The following is a 20,831-nucleotide window of genomic DNA, read 5'->3' on the forward strand; positions in this document are numbered from 1 at the left end:
TAGAAATCCTGAAGAAGGGTGTTTACAGAAATGGTGGGCTGGCATACAAAATGCTTACTGTGAGAGATAACATCCTAAATACAGCGGGTCTCTTTCTATTAGCTGCTACTCAGTGTTTGTTTTTCTTCAGATTGATCGGCTGGACGTGGATAGCTTGTTTAGCAATATTGAATCCGTGCATCAGATATCAGCCAAGCTGCTGTCATTGTTGGAAGAGGCCACAGCAGACGTGGAACCGGCCATGCAAGTAGTCGGTATGTTTATTCTCTTCTCCGTTCTACAATACAGCAGGAAATAATATTTCAATACCCTCCCTTTGCTTTGGTTTTATGTTTCTGACTCACCCAAATTCCCAGGAGGTATATGAATGCTACACCCCTCTTCAGGCTCATTGTAATTACACAAACTCTGTATTTATTTTGAAATGGGTTGATATACATTTGCTAAAGTCTCTCAGTAGCACTAAACACACCATTTGCTTTTTTATTTTTAAATATATTTTATTGATTTTTTACAGAGAGGAGGGGAGAGGGATAGAGAGTTAGAAACATTGATGAGAGAGAAACATTGATCAGCTGCCTCTTGCACGCCCCCTACTGGGGATGTCCCCGCAACCAAGGTACATGCCCTTAACCAGAATCGAACCTGGGACCTTTGAGTCTGCAGGCTCAAACCGGTTAGGGCCCATCTGCTTTATTATTTTCAATCTTTCAACCTCTTTGCTTTTCAGATGTTCTCATTTTGTTTTATGGTTAACATGTACTTGATCCATAAGAGAATTAAATATTTAAATACTTCAATAGCTTTACTGATTTTAGTCACAATGTTTTTCAGATTTATGCCTATGAATCCATTGATTTGGGGATTGTAAATTCTTTTTGTGTGAAGAGTTCATATGATTTGTGAAACACACAAGTTCAACATTTCCATGCCTTTTTTTTCTATATATTTGCTTTCTAAATATGTTTTTACTCTCATAGTAAGATTGTTTTCTTACTCTGGTAAGATTTTTGAAAACAATAGAGCTATCGTTAGAAATAGGGTGAGCCACGTTTTTATTTTCTTCATTTCTTGGGCTTCCAAAGGAATACTGTGTGTGAGCTCTTTGAAGGCAGTTGCCACATCAGGATCTCAGATACAGAGTGCCATGTAGGCTAAGAATTTTTAAGGGATTTAAAAATCATTTTTCTGTTTCAACATAATATGTAAAATATGCTCATTACCAAAAATACCAAAACAGTTCAGGAGCACACAGGGTGATATACCTCTGCAATGCCACTGTCTTCCCCATAAAAAGCCGTTATTATATGTTCGATATGGATCTTTTTGTTTGAGACAGATACAGAGACACAAACACACACCTTATATCTTTACCCATTATGTCTTTACTAGAGGCCGGGTGCACAGAAATTTGTGCACTCGGCGGGGGAGGGGGGGTCCCTCAGCCCGGCCTGTGCCCTCTCGCAGTCTGGGACCCCTCGGGAGATAACAACCTGCTGGCTTAGGCCTGCTCCTGGGTGGCAGAGGGCAGGCCCAATCCCTAGGTGCAGCCCCTGGTCGGGCTCAGAGCAGGGCCAATTGGGGAGTTGGGGCACCGCCCCGTCATGCACAAAGCAGGGCCCATCAGGGGAGTTGGGGCTCTGTACCCTGTCACACACAGAGCAGGGCCCATCAGGGGGTTGGGGAGCTCCCCCCTGTCACGCACAGAGCAGGGCTGATCAGGGGGTTGGGGAGCTCCCCCCTGTCACACACAGAGCAGGGCAGATAGGGAGGTTGTGGCCCCGCCCCCTGTCACACACAGAGTCGCAGGGCGATCAGGGGGTTTGGGTGCTGCCCCCTGTCATGCTGATCCCGGTGCCAGGAGGCCTCGCGGCTCCGCTGATCCTGGTGCTGGGAGGCATATTACCCTTTTACTATATAGGATAGAGGCCTGGTGCACAGGTGGGGGCCGGCTGCTTTGCCCTGAAGGGTGTCCTGGATCAGGGTGGGGGTCCCCACTGGGGTGCCTGGCCAGCCTGGATGAGGGGATGATGGCTGTTTGCATCTGGTCACACCCCCTTCAGGGTGGGGGTCCCCACTGAGGTGCCTGGCCAGTCTGGGTGAGGGGCTGAGAGCCGTTTTCAGGCTGGTGGGTGACTGAAGCTCCCAACCTGTCCTTTTTTTCTTTTTCTTTTTATTCTGGGCCAGCTTTAGCTCTGAGGCTCGGCTCCAGCTCTGAGACCTCGGCTGCTGAAAGCAGGTATCTGGTTTGTTTGGGTTCTATAATCGAAACACTGTTTCAACTCCAGCTCTGAGATCCCGGCTGGCTGAAAGCAGGTTTCTGGGGTTTTGTTTAGCTTCTATATTTGTAACAATGTTTCAAACTGCAAGCTCAGAGGCCGGCAGCAGCAGGCGGGGAACGTTGGCTTCCTCTGTCACTGAAGCAAGCAAGCCTCCTGTTAGCTTCAAGCTGCCTGGCTGCCAGCCGCCATCTTGGTTGGCAGTTAATTTGCATATCGCCCTGATTAACCAATGGGAAGGGTAGCGGAGATATGGCTAATTACCATGTTTCACTATTATTAGGTAGGATTTGTTAGTGGAAATCAGGGTTATAAAAATGGCATGATACTGATCTTATTTAGCATGAATGACCCAAAGATTAATAAACAAGGCTGATCTTATATGAAAAGTGAATCAACCTGGCTATTTATAGGACTTTACAGATCACAATGCCCATTCACTCAAAAAGATTCTTCCACAGACAGGCTTAAATTCAATCATTTCTTGTGATTAAATGTCCTCGTTATGTACTGAACATTTGTGTTCCCCCAAAATTTATTTGTTGAAGCCCTAACCCCAATGAGATGATGTTTAAAGGTGGGGCCTTTGAGAGGTAATTTAGGGTTAGATGAAGTCCAAAGGGGCTCTCTCTTGTGCTGGGATTAGTGTCCTTATAATGAGAAGAAGAAAGACCAGTGTTCCCTCCCTCTGTCCCTCTACCATGTGAGGACTCTGGAGGTCCTCAGCAGAAATTGAATCTGCTGACACCTTGAGCTTAGACTCCACAGACTCCAGAACCATGGGAAATAAATGTCTATTGTGTAGGGCACCCAGTCTTTGTTATTTTGCTGTGGCAGCCTGGGTTAATTAATATATTTTCCAATATATTGTAAAAATATTTTCTAGAGTGAAGATGTCATTCATTATCTCTTTTGTTTGGATTTATTAGCCATTCGTTTATTAATTCACTCAGTGAATAGTTATTAAGCAGCAGCATGTTCACAGACTCCTGCTGCATGGCATTCTCAGTTTCAAAAGATGAAAGAGTTCATCTCCATCCTGCAAAAGTTTGCAATCAAGCAGCCCCTTGAATTGAAGGTTGTAGTATAATACACCACCAGAGTAGTTTCTATACAACTGCAGACCTTCAGAGAATAAATAGAATATTCCTGGATGGGGAATCAGAGCAGGACTCTTGAAGATATTACTTGGGCTTAAAGATATAGGTCAGATTTCAACAAGTGAGGTATAGCTTGGGAAGACTGAGTAGAAGCATGAACAAAAGCATGGACAGCAAATGCCAAATGCCAAGTGTGTTTAGGACATGGGGAGTGATCAAGTCAAGCTGGAGTGAGGAATTTGTGCAAGGGAAGAATGACAAATGAATCTGTAAGTATAGACTAGGAATGGACTATACTCAGAATCTAAGTTTGGAATTTTCTCTGCAGGTAATAAGGAAACATTAAGATTTTTTCAGCAAGGGTGTGATGAGACACAAAGTTTCTGGATAAATAAAACTATGGTAGCTGTGAAGAGAATGGATAGAATGAGGACATGATTCCTAGACCAATCCATAGGTAATACAGGCATGTGGTAACAGCATCTAGGCCTAGGTGGATACAGTAAGAATTAAGAAAGCATAAAGAAGATTCAGTGGTTGACTGTACATGCCAGAGTCAAAGACAATTCCAGGTTTAAGGAGCCCTGCCATGGTGGCCTAGTGGTTGAGCATTGACCTATGAACCAGGAGGTCAGGGTTCGATTTCCAGAAGGAGACATGTGGCCCGATTTGCCTAGAACATCCTGGTTTTAGGCTATTATTCAAGCATTAGTCCAGTTTAGCATTTGCCTTGAATTTTCTCCTTTTGAAAGGAGGATCACTCTTAATAGTTGCATTTCAAGAGATTTGGTAAGACCTCTACATTGTACTTCAATTTCTGACACAGTGTCTCCTAGTAGAAGGTCAGAGGCAGGTGCATTTGACAGAGTTCTCACTGCAACACATGGTAAACACTGAAAGACAGCCCATTTCTCCTTTCCCCACCTTTTCTAGTCTCAAGGAAACTTACATCTTCCTTTGAAGTGTAGCATGCAGGGCACTCACTGGCTGATAGAATGACATTTAAACATGAGCAGCTAGCAACAGCTGACTGCAACCTGTTCTGCTGGGGATGAGAGAGATATTTGATGCTGCAGATCCTGCTGTCTGCTGATAGAGCAGCCAGTGTGTCATAGCCCATACTGGGTGGCCCATGCCATGACTGTGATAGTCATGAAGCCATCAGGATAACAGTCAGTGGGTTTAGTGGGACAAGATTTGCAACAACACCCTGCAGCTCACGTGAATTTTCATTTCCGGAATGTTTGCTGTATTCTTCTCTCTGATTATAGTATCAGGCTAGGGCCTCCATCCTCCTTGCCTCTGACGGCACAGGGAGCGTGGGCGCCCCGACTCGGGGCACTGTGTTTCCGTCACCGTGGTCTCCCAGAGACAGGCTCTTGGTTTTGTCCACTTTTCTGTTCCCAGAGCCGAAGGACCTTGCCTCTTCCATGGAAGACACTTACATTTTAATTTTTATTCTTTAAAATATATCTTTATTGATTTCAGAGAGGAAGGTAGAGAGAGAGAGATAGGAACATTAATGATGAGAGAATGGTTGATCAGCTCCCTCCTACACACCGAGTTAAAGATTAGGTGTAAGTGCAATATGTGTGGGAGGCTGCTACTACAGTAGGTTAGTCATTTATCTTATGCTCTAAATCTATAACTTTTTATTGTCTATAAAATCTATAACTATTTTACTTGGCAATAAGCCAATTCAGAAACAAGGTTGAGTGTACACATGTTTAAAAATATTAACTATCAATTTTCCATTTCTCAAGAAAGTTGACGATAAACAAAGAACACACAAAATACTCACCATCCACCATGGGGTCCATAAGACAATCAAAATACAGAAATCTGCTGAGGAAGTACCAACATCAAAAGATAGTCATTATGTTAATGACGGTGCCCATTCGTTTAAAACATTTGGCCTTTGCTGTCCATGCTTTTTGTTCATGTTGCTACTTCCACTTTGAATCTGCTTCCCCACCTGGACCCCACTTGTTGAAATCTGACCTGTATCTTTAAGCCCAAGTGCACGTGATGTATGCATGCAGCTGCCGAAGTCACCCCATGCAGCTGGACTTCATTTAGGTCAAGGGACAGTTATCTTATATTAATTTCTCTCATTTTTAATTCCAAGTTTCCTTAGGTGGGCCTGTGAGCAATATAAAGCAATGGCTGTTCATGAGTTGACACCATAATCAGAAGTTTGCAGACAGTCCAATTATGACAGTTTTACAAAAATAGAAAACCAATTAATTCCAATAATAATTTAAAAGTGTTTAATTCAAATCACAGAATCAAAGAAAAGCTTTTGGAAGTTTATTGGGTCAAAGTTGAATTTTCTGACTTTATTGTAAAGACTACAGTATCTTTGAAAATTAAACTTGTGAATGCAAATGATAATACAAACGCATATTTTGATGGAATTCATCATCACAGTAAAATAATTTTTTTACTATAGAAGTAAATCTACGGAGCAGAAATGTGCTGGAATTGATAATGATGGGGCACATGTAATAAAGCTGTGCTGTTACATGAACTGAAATAGTAATTAGTCAAAATTCACACAGTTTTACATGTACAAAGTTAGAAAGAACTACATACAATATTTGGAAGATAAAGTTGATGTTAATTTAAAAAATAATTCTATTCATGTCACATTTTCTTTGTTGCTGGTCACTAATCAGCTTTTAGAAATTGCATTTTGTTAAGAATTATTTGAAAGTTTTTAGTTAAAATATTCAGCACACAAAGGAAAAGAGTAATTTCAGCTTTAATTTTAATCTTTATAATTGCAATTATTGAAAGAAATTTCAAATGGGAAATGTATCCCTATGAAAACAAGGAATTAACTTAAAAATTAAACAATGAGAGTTCATATTGTATAAAATGTTTAATTTTGAAATTTTGTGATTATATTTTGGAAAGCATGACTTGTGGAAAGAAGCTCTCGATGAGCTCCTATTTAATAGTATAAACTCATATCCTGTACCAAGTTTTACAATATCTATGTTTGGAAAAATATTCAAAAACCATAAATAAAAACAACTTATTTGATGAACTTAATTTTTCAAAAACAAACAAACAACCCCCCCCACACACACACATACACATACAAATGGAGGTAAAGATAGTATCTGTCAAAACATTTGCACCCAAATATTTACATATTTTAATCTGGGGAGATTTGTCATCATAATTTGAATATCTTCTATTTAGCAGAATTTTCTCTGAGCTTATTAGGTGCCTCTGTGCTCACAGGGGAGTATTTTCCCAATTTAAAATATTATGGTTTACATATTTGAGCAGCACAATAAATAATGCCTGTATTATATTTTAATCCATAGGATAAAATAAATATCGAGTTCACACTGATAAATGAAGAGAAAGGAAAGCTCTTCCTTATGATATATTTCAATGAATAAATGTAGAAGGAAAGAGGAAAATAGCAAGTTACTATTAGACAAACACTATAATCATAATTGTTAATGCAAAAATCCACTGATCAATGCTAGATTTAGTGGATGAAAGTTTGAGGAGAAATATACTTTTAATAGTTTCCAAGTATCTCCTAAATATTGATTAATCTCAAAGGGGAAGGTAAGTGGTACCTTTACAATGAGGAACCAGACAAGAGAGCACCTTAAACAAGTGATCGAGGTCAATGATACCAGGAAGTAACACATATTCACATCATGAAACTTGTAATACAATGTGCTGAGAGGAAAAAAATCACATCTGTGGTACTTTTGTCCAAAATATGTGCAACCATGAGAAAACACTAGACATCGACAAACTCACACGAGGGATACTGGACAAAATTATTGATCGGTACTCTTCTAAAATGTCAGTCATTAAAGATCAGATAGGACTGAGAAACTGTAGTCTTTTAAAGGCTGCAGGAGACTAAGGAGAAGTAACAGATAAATTCAAGTGGGAGCCCGGATAGACTCTAGAACAGTGAAGGGACACCAGTGTTGAAATTCAAATGCAATGTGCAGTTTAGTTAAATGTACTGAAGCAACCTTCATTTCTTTTTTCTGACAACTGCACTCGGGCTGTGTAAGATGTTGACATTGGGGAAGCTGAGTGAGGAATATTTGGAGCCTATTGGTACTATTTTTGCAACTTTTCTTCTCTAAGTATAAAACTAGTTCAGAATAAAGAGTTAAAAACATTATGGTTTACAGAGAAAACAAAGATGTTCAGAATTTCAAATTTACTAATCATAAGTTACACTTTGAGATAGATTATAAAAAAATAGGAAGATTATTTAAAGTGAAATATTAAAACATTAAGCCCATTTTTGAAAAATGAAGAGTAGGAGTCATATTTTCTCACACACACACACACACACACACCCTACCTTTTGTATCTGGGCTAGCCTTGTGGTTTGCTCTGGCCAATAAAATGTGGCAACAGTGATGTTCTACAACAGCATTATGACATCCACTCTCTGCATGGGGAGAAAGAAGGCTCAAATTACCCAGTCATTCCAGTCAACATAATCAAGGCCTTGCCCAGGTGAGTAAAGCCCGCCTCGGCCAGCTGGCCCCCAGACACAGACTGCCAGTGTATGAATAAACTCGCCCAATGCACGGAGACACCCCGTCCCAGCTTAGCCCTTCTCAAATTGTCAGCCCAGAGAATTGTAGACAAACAATTTTTTTTGTAGACAAAAAAAAAATTCTCTGTTTTAAGCCTTTCAATTTAGGGGTGATTTGCAGCAATAGCTAATTAACACACCGAGAAGAGATTAATTCAACTCAGATTATGAGAAAAACACTTGATTTGGAAAGTGAGTTTAGAGTGGGGACTTGAAGGATATGGGCAGGTGGATGTTGGCACGAATGACTTTCTAAATGACAAATGGCACAAAGGCCTCAAGGCAGGAGAGTGTGGGAAATGCACACAGTGCAATACACAGATCTTATAACATAGAAACCCACACCTGAAACCTATATGATCATATTAACCACTGTCACCCAATGAATGTTTTTAATATTTATTACATTGATTACCAATAAGTTGGTTGGCCATGTTACCCAAATAAAAAAAAAAAAAAAAAAAAACCCACAAAGCGGCCCTGGCTGGTTTGTCTCAGTGGATAGAGCATCGGCCTGCAGACCAAAGAGTCCCGGGTTTGATTCCGGTCAAGGGCACATGCCCAGGTTGCGGGCTCGATCCCCAGTGGGGAGCGGTGCAGGAGGCAGCTGATCAATGATTCTCTCTAAGCATTGATGTTTCTATCTCTCTCTCCCTCTCCCTCTTCCTTCCTTTCTGAAATAAATAAAAAAATATATATTTTCTAAAAAGTGGCTGGAGGGTAGTGCCAGGAGCCTCCATGACCCATCTGTGGTAGCCATATAAATGCAGATTTCACTGGCAATTTCCATCACTAAACATCTTTCACCAGAGTTCTTACATTTCATAAGATAAACTGATTCTTGGTGAAGTATTCCAAAATTAGGCTACCACAAAATGAAAAACACAGGTGTCCCATTTCTCTGTCCTGAGATGACACGCATGAGAGTTTGTGTTTCACAGCTCTACTGTCAAAGGAAAACATTCCTGATACCTAGATAAACCAGGAGGACGATTTTACTTATTATCCTGAGAATATTATCTCTTTGCAAAGCTTTATTTGTTATGTACGTAACAATTGAATAAAATGTGAATTTTTTTTCCAGAGATCCTGATCATGTTTTCAAACAAATCAGATTCACTGGGTGTGCGTGGTTTCTAAATGCTACCAGTATATATGCAACTTGGTAATTCACATACGTAATACGGCAACACGGGTTTTTCTATGAAGGGCTATTTAACATATCGAATATCATTTGGACATTTGGTAGAGTGGATAGCAGTTGCAGTAGCCACTTTCCAAAGAGGGTCCTCCATGGAGCAAGCCTCCCGGTAGTCACACTGCTGTGTGGTCTAGTCCCATATTGTCTGTGGATAGCCCTGAGACTCACTGTGTCAATGCCTGGGCCTACTCCTTAAGAGAGGTTGGCAATTTCTACTTTCATGATTTGGGAAGTCTGCCATCTAGGAAGTCTAGCTACCCGGCTGGAATATTACCCAGCGAGGTCCCATGGAGAGAGATCAGACCTGAGAGTGTGTAGACTGAGACCATGGCCTCGCGGTCCCAGCATCCCAGCTTCGCCCAGCCTTCCCACTGCCCCTGGCAAGGTGCTGACTTGAAAATGCGCCATCTTGGACCATGTAGCCAGATAAGCCCGCTGATGACTGTAGCCCCAGAAGACATCAAGCGGAGCAGAACCCCACAGCTGATCCTGGCCAAACCACACAATCCTGTGAGAAAATCTAAACAGGTGTTGGTTGAAGGCCCTGAATTCTAAGATGCCTTGTCACATAGCAATAGACTAGTAAAACAGGGCTGTGCCTTCTTCTATGCATTTGCAAAAATGTTGTCATGTCCCACAGTATTAAAGAAAAGACTGAGTCACAGATATGTTCAAGTCTGCGTTATGTGCCTACCTCATGCACACTGGGCTGAGAACCAGAGCTGAAAGAAGCTTCTGGGAAAGGAACTGCAATTTCTCGTAGGTCCTTCCTGCGGGTGGGCGTATCCTTGGAGAGAAAGGCAATTAGAGGCTCCCGTTCTCTGAAGGTGCAGTGGGTGATGCACTGTTGTTCCCCGGCGGCACTCTGTTCTGCTAAGGCTCTGTCTCCTTTCGGCCCCTGAAAGAGGGTCTGTGCCTTTCGCAGGTTTTGTGAGAAAAGCATTGTTACTGACAATGCATGTTGTGTTGCCACAAATGAGCTCACCTGAATCATTTTTCTACTATTATTATTGTTACCCTGTGTGTGTGTGTGTGTGTGTGTGTGTGTGTGTGTGTCTTACTCAGAACACAGACAGGCTTGACCCAGTGAATTGTGCCCGGCTATGACAGGTCCAGGGAGTCTGCGCACTGGAATGTGTGAGGCTGGCAGGGGGAGACCCAGAAGCAGCAGCTGAAAGGTCAAGGCATTTTATTCCAAAGGTTGGCAGGAACAGGAAAACTGTCAGCTTCAAAGAATATGCCAGAAAAAAAAAGAGGGAAAAGGCTTCAGGGTCAAGTATACATCTATCCACACAGGAAAGAGGAAACTGGCAGGAGGCAGGCACCAGGACATGAGTGAGGTGAGAATGGATCCCAGGACTATAAGGACTTTTTTCTTGTGATTAAAACAAAAGTAGGGTGGGTTGTTACTAAGTTCCACACTTCATTCACTGAGGAGAGTGTTTACATTCTAGGATATTCTGCTGCAGGGCCTGGTTGATGGAGGTCAGTGGGGAAGCTGTGCAGTCCCTTTTGAATGGAGCTGTGAAATGTCAATTGCTGCACAGAAAACACATGGAAATAAAGTACTACATTCTATGAGTGTAAGAGTTCTCCGAGTCCCTGAATACTTTCCCAGCGGCCAGAAAGGGAACATGAGAAGTGGGTTGGCAGAGCTGCAGACCTTAAAAGTGCACAATAGCCCGGAAAGAACGCGGCCTTTGGAGCGAGAAGGTCTGTTTTAATTCTGGCCCTGTCACCGCTAGCTCTGTGGGTGGGTTAGGACTGCACTTTCCTGCTTGGAATAGAAACTTTGCCCAAAGGACTTAACCAAATAGGGACTTTCCCCTTCCAATAACAATAAATCTATAATTCAGTAGTTCACTGGGGCAGCTGCCTGCTGGCTCCTTGCAGCTTTTCCCTTCATAGTATTTGGCATTTGGCTTCATGGCCTCAAGATGGTTACTCTACTGCCAAGCATGCTTCCTGCAAGAAACCAGAGCAAAACCACCTCCTCCCAAAGCCTTTTCCCTGGGGGGTGGAGACAGAAGCCCTTCCCAGTGACCTCTACCTGTATCTCATGATCTCATTTCACACACGTTTCATTTTGTATGCATATGCATTCATACAAAAACACACACTTGCACATACACCCCTAACTACCAGAGGTTGAAAAAGGTTCGTATTTTTAACTGGGTGCATTGCTGTTCCAAATTCTGTTCATTTGGGGGGAAAAAATAAAGAAAGAAAGAAGAAGAATGGATAAACAACTAACAGTGGATGCCACATTCATTTATTCATATTTCAAGTGGGGATAGCTAGTCCTCCATGGAAGAAAGATACAAGACACAGGGGAATCCCCTCAGCCCAGCCTGCACCCTCTCCAACCCGGGACTCCTCGGGGGATGTCCGACTGCCGGTTTAGGCCCAATCCTGGAAAGGGGGCCAGAATGGGGATTGGGCCTAAACAGGCAGTCAGATATCCCTCTCACTGGCTCCTAACTGCTCATCTGCTTGCTTGCCTGATAGCCCCCAACTGCCCCCCCTGCTGGCCTGGTCACCCCACACAGCCTGCTATTCAGTTGTTTGGTTGCCCCTCACTGCCCTCCCTGCCCTGTTGGCCTGCTCACCCCACGCAGCCTGCTGCTCAGTCCTTTGGTAGGCCCTCACTAAGTCCCTTGCCGGCCTGGTCGCCCCACGCAGCCCGCTGCTCAGTCCTTTGGTCAGCCCTCACTGCCCTCCCTGTTGGCCTGGTCGCCCCACGCAGCCTGCTGCTCAGTCATTTGGTCGGCCCTCACTATCCCCCCTGCTGGCCTGGTCACCCCTCACAGCCTGTTCAGTTGTCCGTTTGGTTGTTTCGGTTGTGACAGTCACTTAGGCTTTTATATATGTAGATACCATCTATCTTCACTACCCACTAATGTCCCCCAGTGTGTCCTGCCAGCTGCCAGGCCACCTCCCACTGCCAGATGTGCTGGGTGGATGCTGCTTCAGTAGTGGAATAGCCTCTCCTCTGAGAGACTCCATGTCAATTATGACACTATCCTATCTGTCCCTGGACACAGTGGTGGTCATGGGGCAGGACCCCACACTCCACTCTGGCCCCCTTCCTTTCTCTCTTTTTTCTCTGTATGGTCCAGCTACCCTCACTGGTCCCATTCCTCACCTCTCCTTCCCTCCTAAAACCACTCCTCTGAAATTGCTGTTACCATGTCACCAGAGACCTCAGAATTGTCCAATCCAATGAACATGCTTTTCTGAAAATCTTCTACTGAAATATTCCTGTTGTCAGAAGAGAAATATGATGATCCCCAGGGAATGTGGAATTATGACCTGAAGCCACAGGCATGAAATAACTTTATAGTCTCATTTTATCTTAAGAATTCATGTAAATGTTCAATTCTACTGTTTTATATGAAAATAATGTTTTTCCCCAAAATATCTTAATAAAATTGATACTCAAAGGATTTGCTTGCTTTAATCCCGTAACTGCATGTACCACCACCTGGCACCTGCCTTTGGTGTGAATTTCATAACCCTAACCAGGGTCCCTGGGGTATCTTTTTTTTTAGTATGCTTTATCCCCAAGTGAGGTAGGAACTAAATGAGACCAAGGGCAAAGAATGGTGGCTTCTGCAAGCATCATTAACCCTTTCATCCTCTTCCTTCTCACTTCCCCTCCTCACCTTATTCTCCGCTGGAGAACAGAAGGAGGCTGAGACCAAAGAGAGAAATCCCAGAAGTGTGCTGGCATTTTGGCAGGCTCACCTACTGCCTTGTTTAGCCCCAGCAGCGGGGCTCGTCCATGGAGCATAAGCAGATGTGGGCGCTCTCCTTGGCACTCCTGGGTAAAAGCTGCCTGTAAACTCCTTTCACTTGTGTATGGCTCTCAGGGAAGTGACAGCCAGAGGCTGTTAAGATCTCACCTGATCTCAGACTTTCTTCCCAGGGAGTGGGCCATATGCCCCCTCTGTCCTTGGAGCCATCCACCCCTTCTCTGTATTCTAAATACTGTCTCAACAACTTTTATTAGAACCACAGAACTTCCTTTTGGAATATATTTTAGACCTTAATTTATGCTTATTTTAACTAAAATTCTCTTTTGACATCATGGTAGTTGGTTTTCAGAATTAAACTCATTGCATATTTTTTTTTCTTGTTAATACAAGTAACTTCCTACTTTATAGACTCTGTCTTTTCGGCTCAGGCTGCCATAACAAATTACCACAGACTGGGTGTCTTAAACGAGAGATATTTACTTCTCACAGCTCTGGGGGCTGGAGGACCAAGGTCAAGGTGCCTGGTCCTTGCTGAGAGCCCTCTTCCTGGTTTGCAGTGAGCCTCCTCCCATATCCTCCCCTGGTGGAGAGAGAGAAGGCTCTGGTGTCTCTTCCTCTTCTTATTAGGGCACCAAAGCCCATTGTGGGGTCTTCCCCGTCATGACCTCACCTACAACTAATTCCCTCCCAAAGGCCCCACTTTGGGAAACCATTACACTGGGGGTCAGGGCTTCAGCATATGGGTTTCCGGAGAAACAAGCGTTTAGTCCATAACACTCTTCATAAGTACCAATTCATGAGATATTTTCATAGATTTTTTTAAAAAGTTAAATTTTATGGCTAATAAAGAGGGGACTTTCAACTAGTCATGATTTCTCTCCAAATATTTTCCTATAGGAGAAGGAAAAAACATAGTGTGTTGGTTGGAATTATGTTGAGCTGGGAGAAACATGAAATAACACAAAACATTACTAGCTTAAATAAGGTAGATGTTCATATCTCTATTGTGTAAAAGCCTAAAGGCATTTTAAATCTAGACCTGCATGGCAGCTCTGCCCCACGAAGTCCTCTGGGATGGAAGCTTCTTCCAGCCCCCAGATCTTTTTTTTTTTTTAATTGATTAAGGTATTACATATGTGTCCTTATTCCCCCATTGCCCCCCACCCTACTCCTGTTCATGCCCTCACTGGGCTGGAGAGCATTATGCTAAGTGAAATAAGCCAGTCAGAGAAAGATAAATATCACATGATCTCACTCATTTGTGTAATATAATGAACAACATAAACTGAAGAACAAAAACAGATCCAGAGACAGAGAAGCATCGATCAGATGCTCAAACCTCAGAGGGAAGGTAGAGGAGGGTGGGGGGGAAGGGGCACAGCCCCCATATCTTCATGGACAAGGTAGCATCCAAGTTCCAGGCAGCAGAACGGAGGAAAGTGTGACGAAGGAGGGGGAAAGGATGAGCTAGCTGCCTCTTAAAGCAAGTTCCTGGCTATTATCACAGGACATTTTCACTTATATCCCATTGTCGGACTTTAATTACATGGCCACAACTATTGCAAGGCAAGCTGGTCAATGTAGTTTTTATTTAGGGCAGCAAAAATTCCATTGCTAGAGAGAAGGGGGAGTGCTGACACTGGGGGACAACAGCAGGCTCTTTTACCAGCAAACTTGCTTGGTCTCTTTGCAGCCTTTGTCATTGGCTCTGCTGATACCAATCCTACTACCCAAGATTTACATCTCTGTCCCAGATCTTTTTTCCCAGAATCCCAGAGTCCAGTATACAAGTCCACAAGGATTCTGCCACTTGAATATACTATGGGTGATTCAAACTCAGTCCACCTAAAATTAAACTCGCATCTTTCCACTTAAACTCTCTCCTTATCTTGTCAGCATTGTCCATCCACACAATCACTGAAACCAGAATCCTGAGCTACACCTAAGTTACTCTCTTCGTCTCTCACATGCTTAACATCCATTTTCTTTCCCTCTTCTCCATCCTCCCTGCTTTTTCCTTAGTGGACATAGCTAACATCTATTCAGCATTTGCACATTCAAGCTGCTGATATCAATACATCAAATACTTTAACTCATTTAAATCTTCACACAGCCCTATAATTGTTATCCCAATTTCTCAGTGAGGAAATTGAGAAACAGAGAAGTCAAGTCAGTTTCCCAAATGTCACAAGAGTAAACGGTGAAACCAGAATCTGAAAGATGGTTGTTGGTAATCAAGCACTTTCTCTTAACTGTTATAACTTCCTGTTTTAGCCCTCATCGGTAACTTCTTGTATTATTACGGAAGCCTTTCAATTGGTTTCTCTTTTCCTGTCTCACTAACTCTTTCCCAAATTCCAACTTTCATATGACTGACTCCCAGACTAATCTCTCGGAAAGACAGTCCGATCGTGTTAGGCTGCTGCCTAAAACCCACCAGTGTCTCTCCATCACCTTCAGGCTGGAGTTCCCACTCCTTGCGGATACACAAGGTCCTTCGGGACCTGGCCGCTGCAGGCCAATGCAGCGTCTTCTGAAACTTCGCACGGACATGGCATCAGCAGCTATATGAGCCCAACTGCAGTCTCTGAACAGACCTTGCTCCCTCAATGTGTCTCTGTGCTCTTGCCTTCACTCAGCTCCTATTTCAAGGGAAGACTGTTATGGAAATAGCTCAAGGTCTTCAAGAATAGAATAGGCCCTAAACGGTTTGGCTCAGCGGATAGAGCCTGGGCCCGAGGACTGAGGGGTTCAATTCTGGTCAAGGATGTGTACCTTGGTGGCAGGCTTGATCCACGGCCCTGGTCAGGCGCATGAAGGAGGCAACGAATCAATGTGTCTCTCTCACATCGATGTTTCTCTCGCTGTGTCTCTCCTTGTCCCTCACATTCTCTCAAAAAATTGATGGGAAAATATCCTTGAGTGAAGATTAACAACAACAACTAAAATAATATGTGGACAAACTTTTCTGTTAAAGATTATATCCAGCTAAGATGCTGACTTCCCAGCAGTTGGGGAAAAAAAGAGCAGAATAGGTGACCCTCTGTGTTTCACAGCTCTATTGACATACTCGCCACATCGTGTGGTACATGAGTTAGCTCTCCTCTCTCCCTTCACAAGTCCCTTGAGGGAAATGCTGAATCTTTGGATCTGCGGTAGCTACCAAAGTGCTTGGTGCATAACTGTCACTTATTAAATTGTTGCCAAATATAAGGATGAAGTAAAGGCTATACTTCTTTTTATTGGATGCCATTTTCCTAGGACAAGAAGATTGCTTGCTTATCATTGGTTAACCCTGTTTTACTTCCCTGAGGGGAAGTTCATCTTGGAGTGCGGTCAAGATAATTCAGAGGCCTCATGGTTTGGTCTGGCATATCCTGGCACGGACATGCTGGTCTGGAAGTAAAGAAGAGGTGGGCCTTGCCCTAACCCAGCGGTTCTCAACCTGAGGGTCGCGACCCCTTTAGGGGTCGAACGACCCTTTCAGAGGGGTTGCCTAAGACCATCAGAAAACACATATATAATTATATACTGTTTTTGTGATTAATCACTATTGCTTTAATTATGTTCAATTTGTAACAATGAAATTGGGGGTCACCACAACATGAAGAACTGTATTAAAGGGTCGTGGCATTAGGAAGGTTGAGAACCACTGCTTTAACCTGTTTGGCTCAGTGGATAGAGCATCGGCCTGTGGGCTGAAAGGTCCCAGGCTCGATTCTGGTCAAGGGCATGTACCTTGGTTGCGGGCACATCCCCAGTAGGAGGTGTGCAGGAGGCAGCTAATCGATGTTTCTCTCTCATCGATGTTTCTAACTCTCTATTCCTCTCCCTTCCTCTCCCTTCCTCTCCATAAAAAATCAATAAAATATATATTTTTAAAAAGAGGTGGGCAGCAAGAGGAACATGAATATATTTACATTAATGAAGGGAGCAACATGCAACACAGGAGTAATGATACCAAGACAGAAAATGCGCTCAGTATCCTTGGGACTTGTTTTTAAAGGAGATAAATAGGACATTTAAAAGGGCGCATTCCTTTTTCCCTCCGTTTGCATGCTAGCTAGTCCAGAGTGTCGGGTTGTAGGATTTTTAAAAAGAAGCACATGACAGTCATATTTATTTTAGAGGATTCTGGTGCCTTTGTGACAGGCAGCCAGAAGTGAAATTACCTTCCCTGGTCTTGGCTCAGTCCCTTCACCGCTTCTAATCATCCCTTCAAACCCACATGCATTAGATAGAGGAGTTGCCCTTCACCACTAAAGAAACGCAGCCGCCAGTTATGTTACCGTGGAAACGAAATCATTTCTTGCTGCAAGACACATCGCTTCATCTGCACTGTTATGAAGCAGAATACATTGGTAGGGCTGGGAGGAAATCAAATATTCTGCCCGCCAGAGCTGTACGTGGCCTTTGGGTGAATAAATGGCTTTCAATTAGAGTACTTAAATACCTTTTAACTTTAATAATTATTATTAGAGCCCCAACAGAATTTTACTTGGGAAAGAATAGAAACTTTGACTGCTGTTAAGGGGAGATATACATTCTTGCAAACTAGACCACTGTGCTAAAGAAAATACAAAGGAATTTACAATTAATGGTTTCATTGTGTGTGAAATAAATGTCTTTTCCTTTGTTTTTTGACTTTCTGACTTGATTCTAGTGTGGATTTATGTGTGTCCTTACCTCTTTCTTTTGTTTCTATGCTGCTTTGTAGCGAACATACATGTTTACAACTTCATCTTGTGCTGGGCTGTGCACACTCAGAGCCTCTCTCCTGACTCGCTCCCGAGCATCCTCAGAGCCTGGTGCTCACTCCCACTGCTGGGCCTAATTCTTCCACCAGCCCAAGGCCTCACTCCCATGTGCCACCTGGCTCTGTCCCTGGGAGGCTCTCCGCATCTTTTGCCCAACTAAATTTAGTCACTATCCTATTTTATTTCCTCTTCTTATAACTACTCTATTTCTTACTGTGTGTGTTGCTGTCTTGAAGAGCAAATCTACAAGACCTACGTTGCTAGAATGATCAACTCAGTACAATCCCGGGGACAAAACAAGAGTTCTTCATACCTTCAGTTCCAAAGATTCTCACAGTTGCTAAGTTTCTGAAGTCCAACACACACACACACACACACACACACACACACAGACTACAATCTTAGGGAAATTCCATATAATGAAAAAGAAAGAAAAGCCTTTTATTGGGTGGATATAAATTAGTAAAGGACTGGTATTTTAATTCTAGAGATAGTGGAGCAACATTAAGAGATGAATGATGTTAATTGAGCAACTTGTCAATGCCAGGCACATTTTACATCCCATTTAATTCTCAAACTCATCTCCAGAGATACTATTACTTATTTCTATTTTAAAAATTATAGAATTGAGTGGAAAGAATTTTTTAAAGTCATTCCCCTAGTCACCACACAAATGCTATGTGACAGTGATTTCTGATTCTTTCTAACTGCATCACTTTGTACAGTGTCCAGCAAAGCTCTGATGTGTGGAGGGATAATGAGAGAGAGAGAGAGAGAGAGAGAGAGAGAGAGAGAGAGAGAGAGAGAGAGAAAGAGAGAGAGAGAGAGAGAGAGAGAGAAGAAAATGGTCTCTAATCCTGGCTTTGCCAACAAGAAACAACATGAAGATCAAATGACAATTTGAGAACACAAAATGAATAAATTGCCTGCTACCTATAATCATAATATCTACACTAATTACTCCACTAACACCAGCCATAGCAGTACTGGACTAGGAATTTAGGTTGCTAGGACTTTGGAAAAATCATTTATTTCTTTTAAACTCAGATTTGTCTATTCTTATTTAATAAGGATAAATAACCTCTTATCTCCACATATACAGGGGGTTGAGCCGTTAATATGAACAAAACATGTTGAAATACAAAGGGCACTTCTATTTCTGAAGGAAGAGTGACTTGTTGTTAGTATAATAAGGCCAGACTAGTAAGTCCATATCACTCTCAATCAATTCAACCCAAATCATTATCAAGCCCAAATCTGCAATGCTTTTGAGAGCATACCCTATCACATATTTTTTTGAGTGTATCCCAAATCAACTTAACAAGGTGCGGGGTAGGGTAGTGGATGCTTAATACACATTTTTAAGTGAAGGAGTGGGTGATTAAGTCAAACCATTGTTCAATACCTATTTGAGCTGTCAGAGACCCAATTTTATCATAGTATTAAAATAATTTCTTAAATGCCGGGGCACAATCCGCCCAAGTTACTTTATGAAGAAGACAGTCATAACCCTTGCTTATAGTATCCAATTAACATTATTTATTATGTCCATTATTTTAACAGAAATAATGGCCAAATTTTTTTATTATAACATTTAAGGAAATACTTTATTTAAACTCCATTGCTTGCCTTTCAGAGAACCTCAGGAAATGTTGGTGGAATACATATGAAAACGTCATTTTACTGCCTAAAATGTCACTTCCATACTTTTAATACATAACAATAGCTGCTCCATGTTGAGCATTTACCATGTAATACTGGACTCTGAACTTCACACACACACACATACACACACACACACACACACACACACTGTGTCTTTAATTTTAATAAGGACCCTATGAAGTTGGATCTGTTATTGTTTCCATTTTATAAGTGAGGAAATAGGCTCAGAAGGTAAGAATACATTGTCCAAGTCATAACCTGTCCACGTCGGCAGCACAGCCCAATCCGAACCCACACAGACTGGCCCTAAAAGGCTGCCCTTCGCCAGGCTCCTGCACACCAGCCAGGTGCGCAGTCATTGCTGAGAAAACCAGCTTTCACTGGCCGCCTACCTCCCCTAAGCTCATTATCCTTTCCTTTATAAAAGAAGAGGAGGGAGGGAGGGAGGAAAAAAGAAGGGAGAGGAAAAGAGGGAGGCGAGAAAGGAAAGGAAAGGAGGGAAGGTCACTAATGTTTTCCACCGCTTCTGAATGACCCCGGGCATAAACTGGTACCCAACCAACACTCGTTAGTGTGGCTGAATAATAAGTATGTGAAGTCCCCGTTGGGTCTGACCTGATATCATTTTGCCTTTGTTTTACGTTTGTCAGGAGAAGTGTTCTTGCAGATTAAAGGGCCGCTGGAAGATATTTATAAAATCTACTGCTATCACCATGACAAAGCGCACAGTGTCCTCGAGGCCTATGAAAAGGAGGAGGAGCTGAAGCAGCAATTGAGCCTCTGCGTCCAGTCCTTACAGTAAGGCCTTTTCCAATGATGATTTCCATGCGCCCTCAGTTGCCTAGCAGGGAACATTTTAACTGGATGCAGATGAAAGATCTCACGTAAATCCTGGGTTTTATGGGACTGGCAGGAAGCTCTGCTTTGCGTCCTCTTTATAAAAAGCTGGCATGCCAGAAACACTGATTGACTTTTTTCCCCCTGTGCAAAGAGACTGAAAATAACATAGGAGAAAACTCAGGGCTCTGTGGAAATAGAATAATGCAACATCGAAAAGTGAAATGTCCCAGCCAGTGTGGCTCAGCGGTTGAGCATTGACCCAGGAACCAATAGATCAGGGTTCAATTCCGGGTCAGGGCACATGCTGACGCTATGAGCTTGATCCCCAGAAGGGAGTGTGCAGGAGGCAGCCGATTCATGTTTCACTGTCACATTGATATTTCTTTCTCTCCCTCTCTAAGAAAAAGAAAAGAAAAAGTGAAATGCAGAAGAAAAGTCCCCCCTTAAAGCTGTTGTTACTTGCCTGCTCCACATGGATGGAGGAATGTGTGAGACAACATGTGGCTCCGTGACCCCTGGGGGACACGGGATAATCAAGTCAGTGGAATGTCCATGACTCTCTAGATGGCCTTCACCTTCCCACAGAGGGGAGACTGGCGAACACTGGCCAAGTGTTCAGGCCCTGTTAAAGTTT

At 42.7% G+C, this 20,831-nt stretch overlaps 1 protein-coding gene across 1 annotated transcript in view; it reads left to right on the top strand.

Annotated features, from left to right (window-relative positions):
- ARHGEF38 (Rho guanine nucleotide exchange factor 38) overlaps positions 1-20,831 on the top strand; it is a 139,461-nt gene that overhangs the window by 68,213 nt on the left and 50,417 nt on the right. Inside the window, exons 3-4 of the mRNA XM_070408580.1 lie at positions 131-254; positions 20,008-20,155. Coding sequence (XP_070264681.1) covers positions 131-254; positions 20,008-20,155 — 272 coding nt within the window. The remainder of the gene's footprint in view (positions 1-130; positions 255-20,007; positions 20,156-20,831) is intronic.

This window comes from Myotis yumanensis, unplaced genomic scaffold (assembly GCF_028538775.1).
Source record: "Myotis yumanensis isolate MYYU_CA2020_CCGP unplaced genomic scaffold, mMyoYum1.0.hap1 SCAF_1, whole genome shotgun sequence".
Classification (NCBI taxonomy): Eukaryota; Metazoa; Chordata; class Mammalia; order Chiroptera; family Vespertilionidae; genus Myotis; species Myotis yumanensis.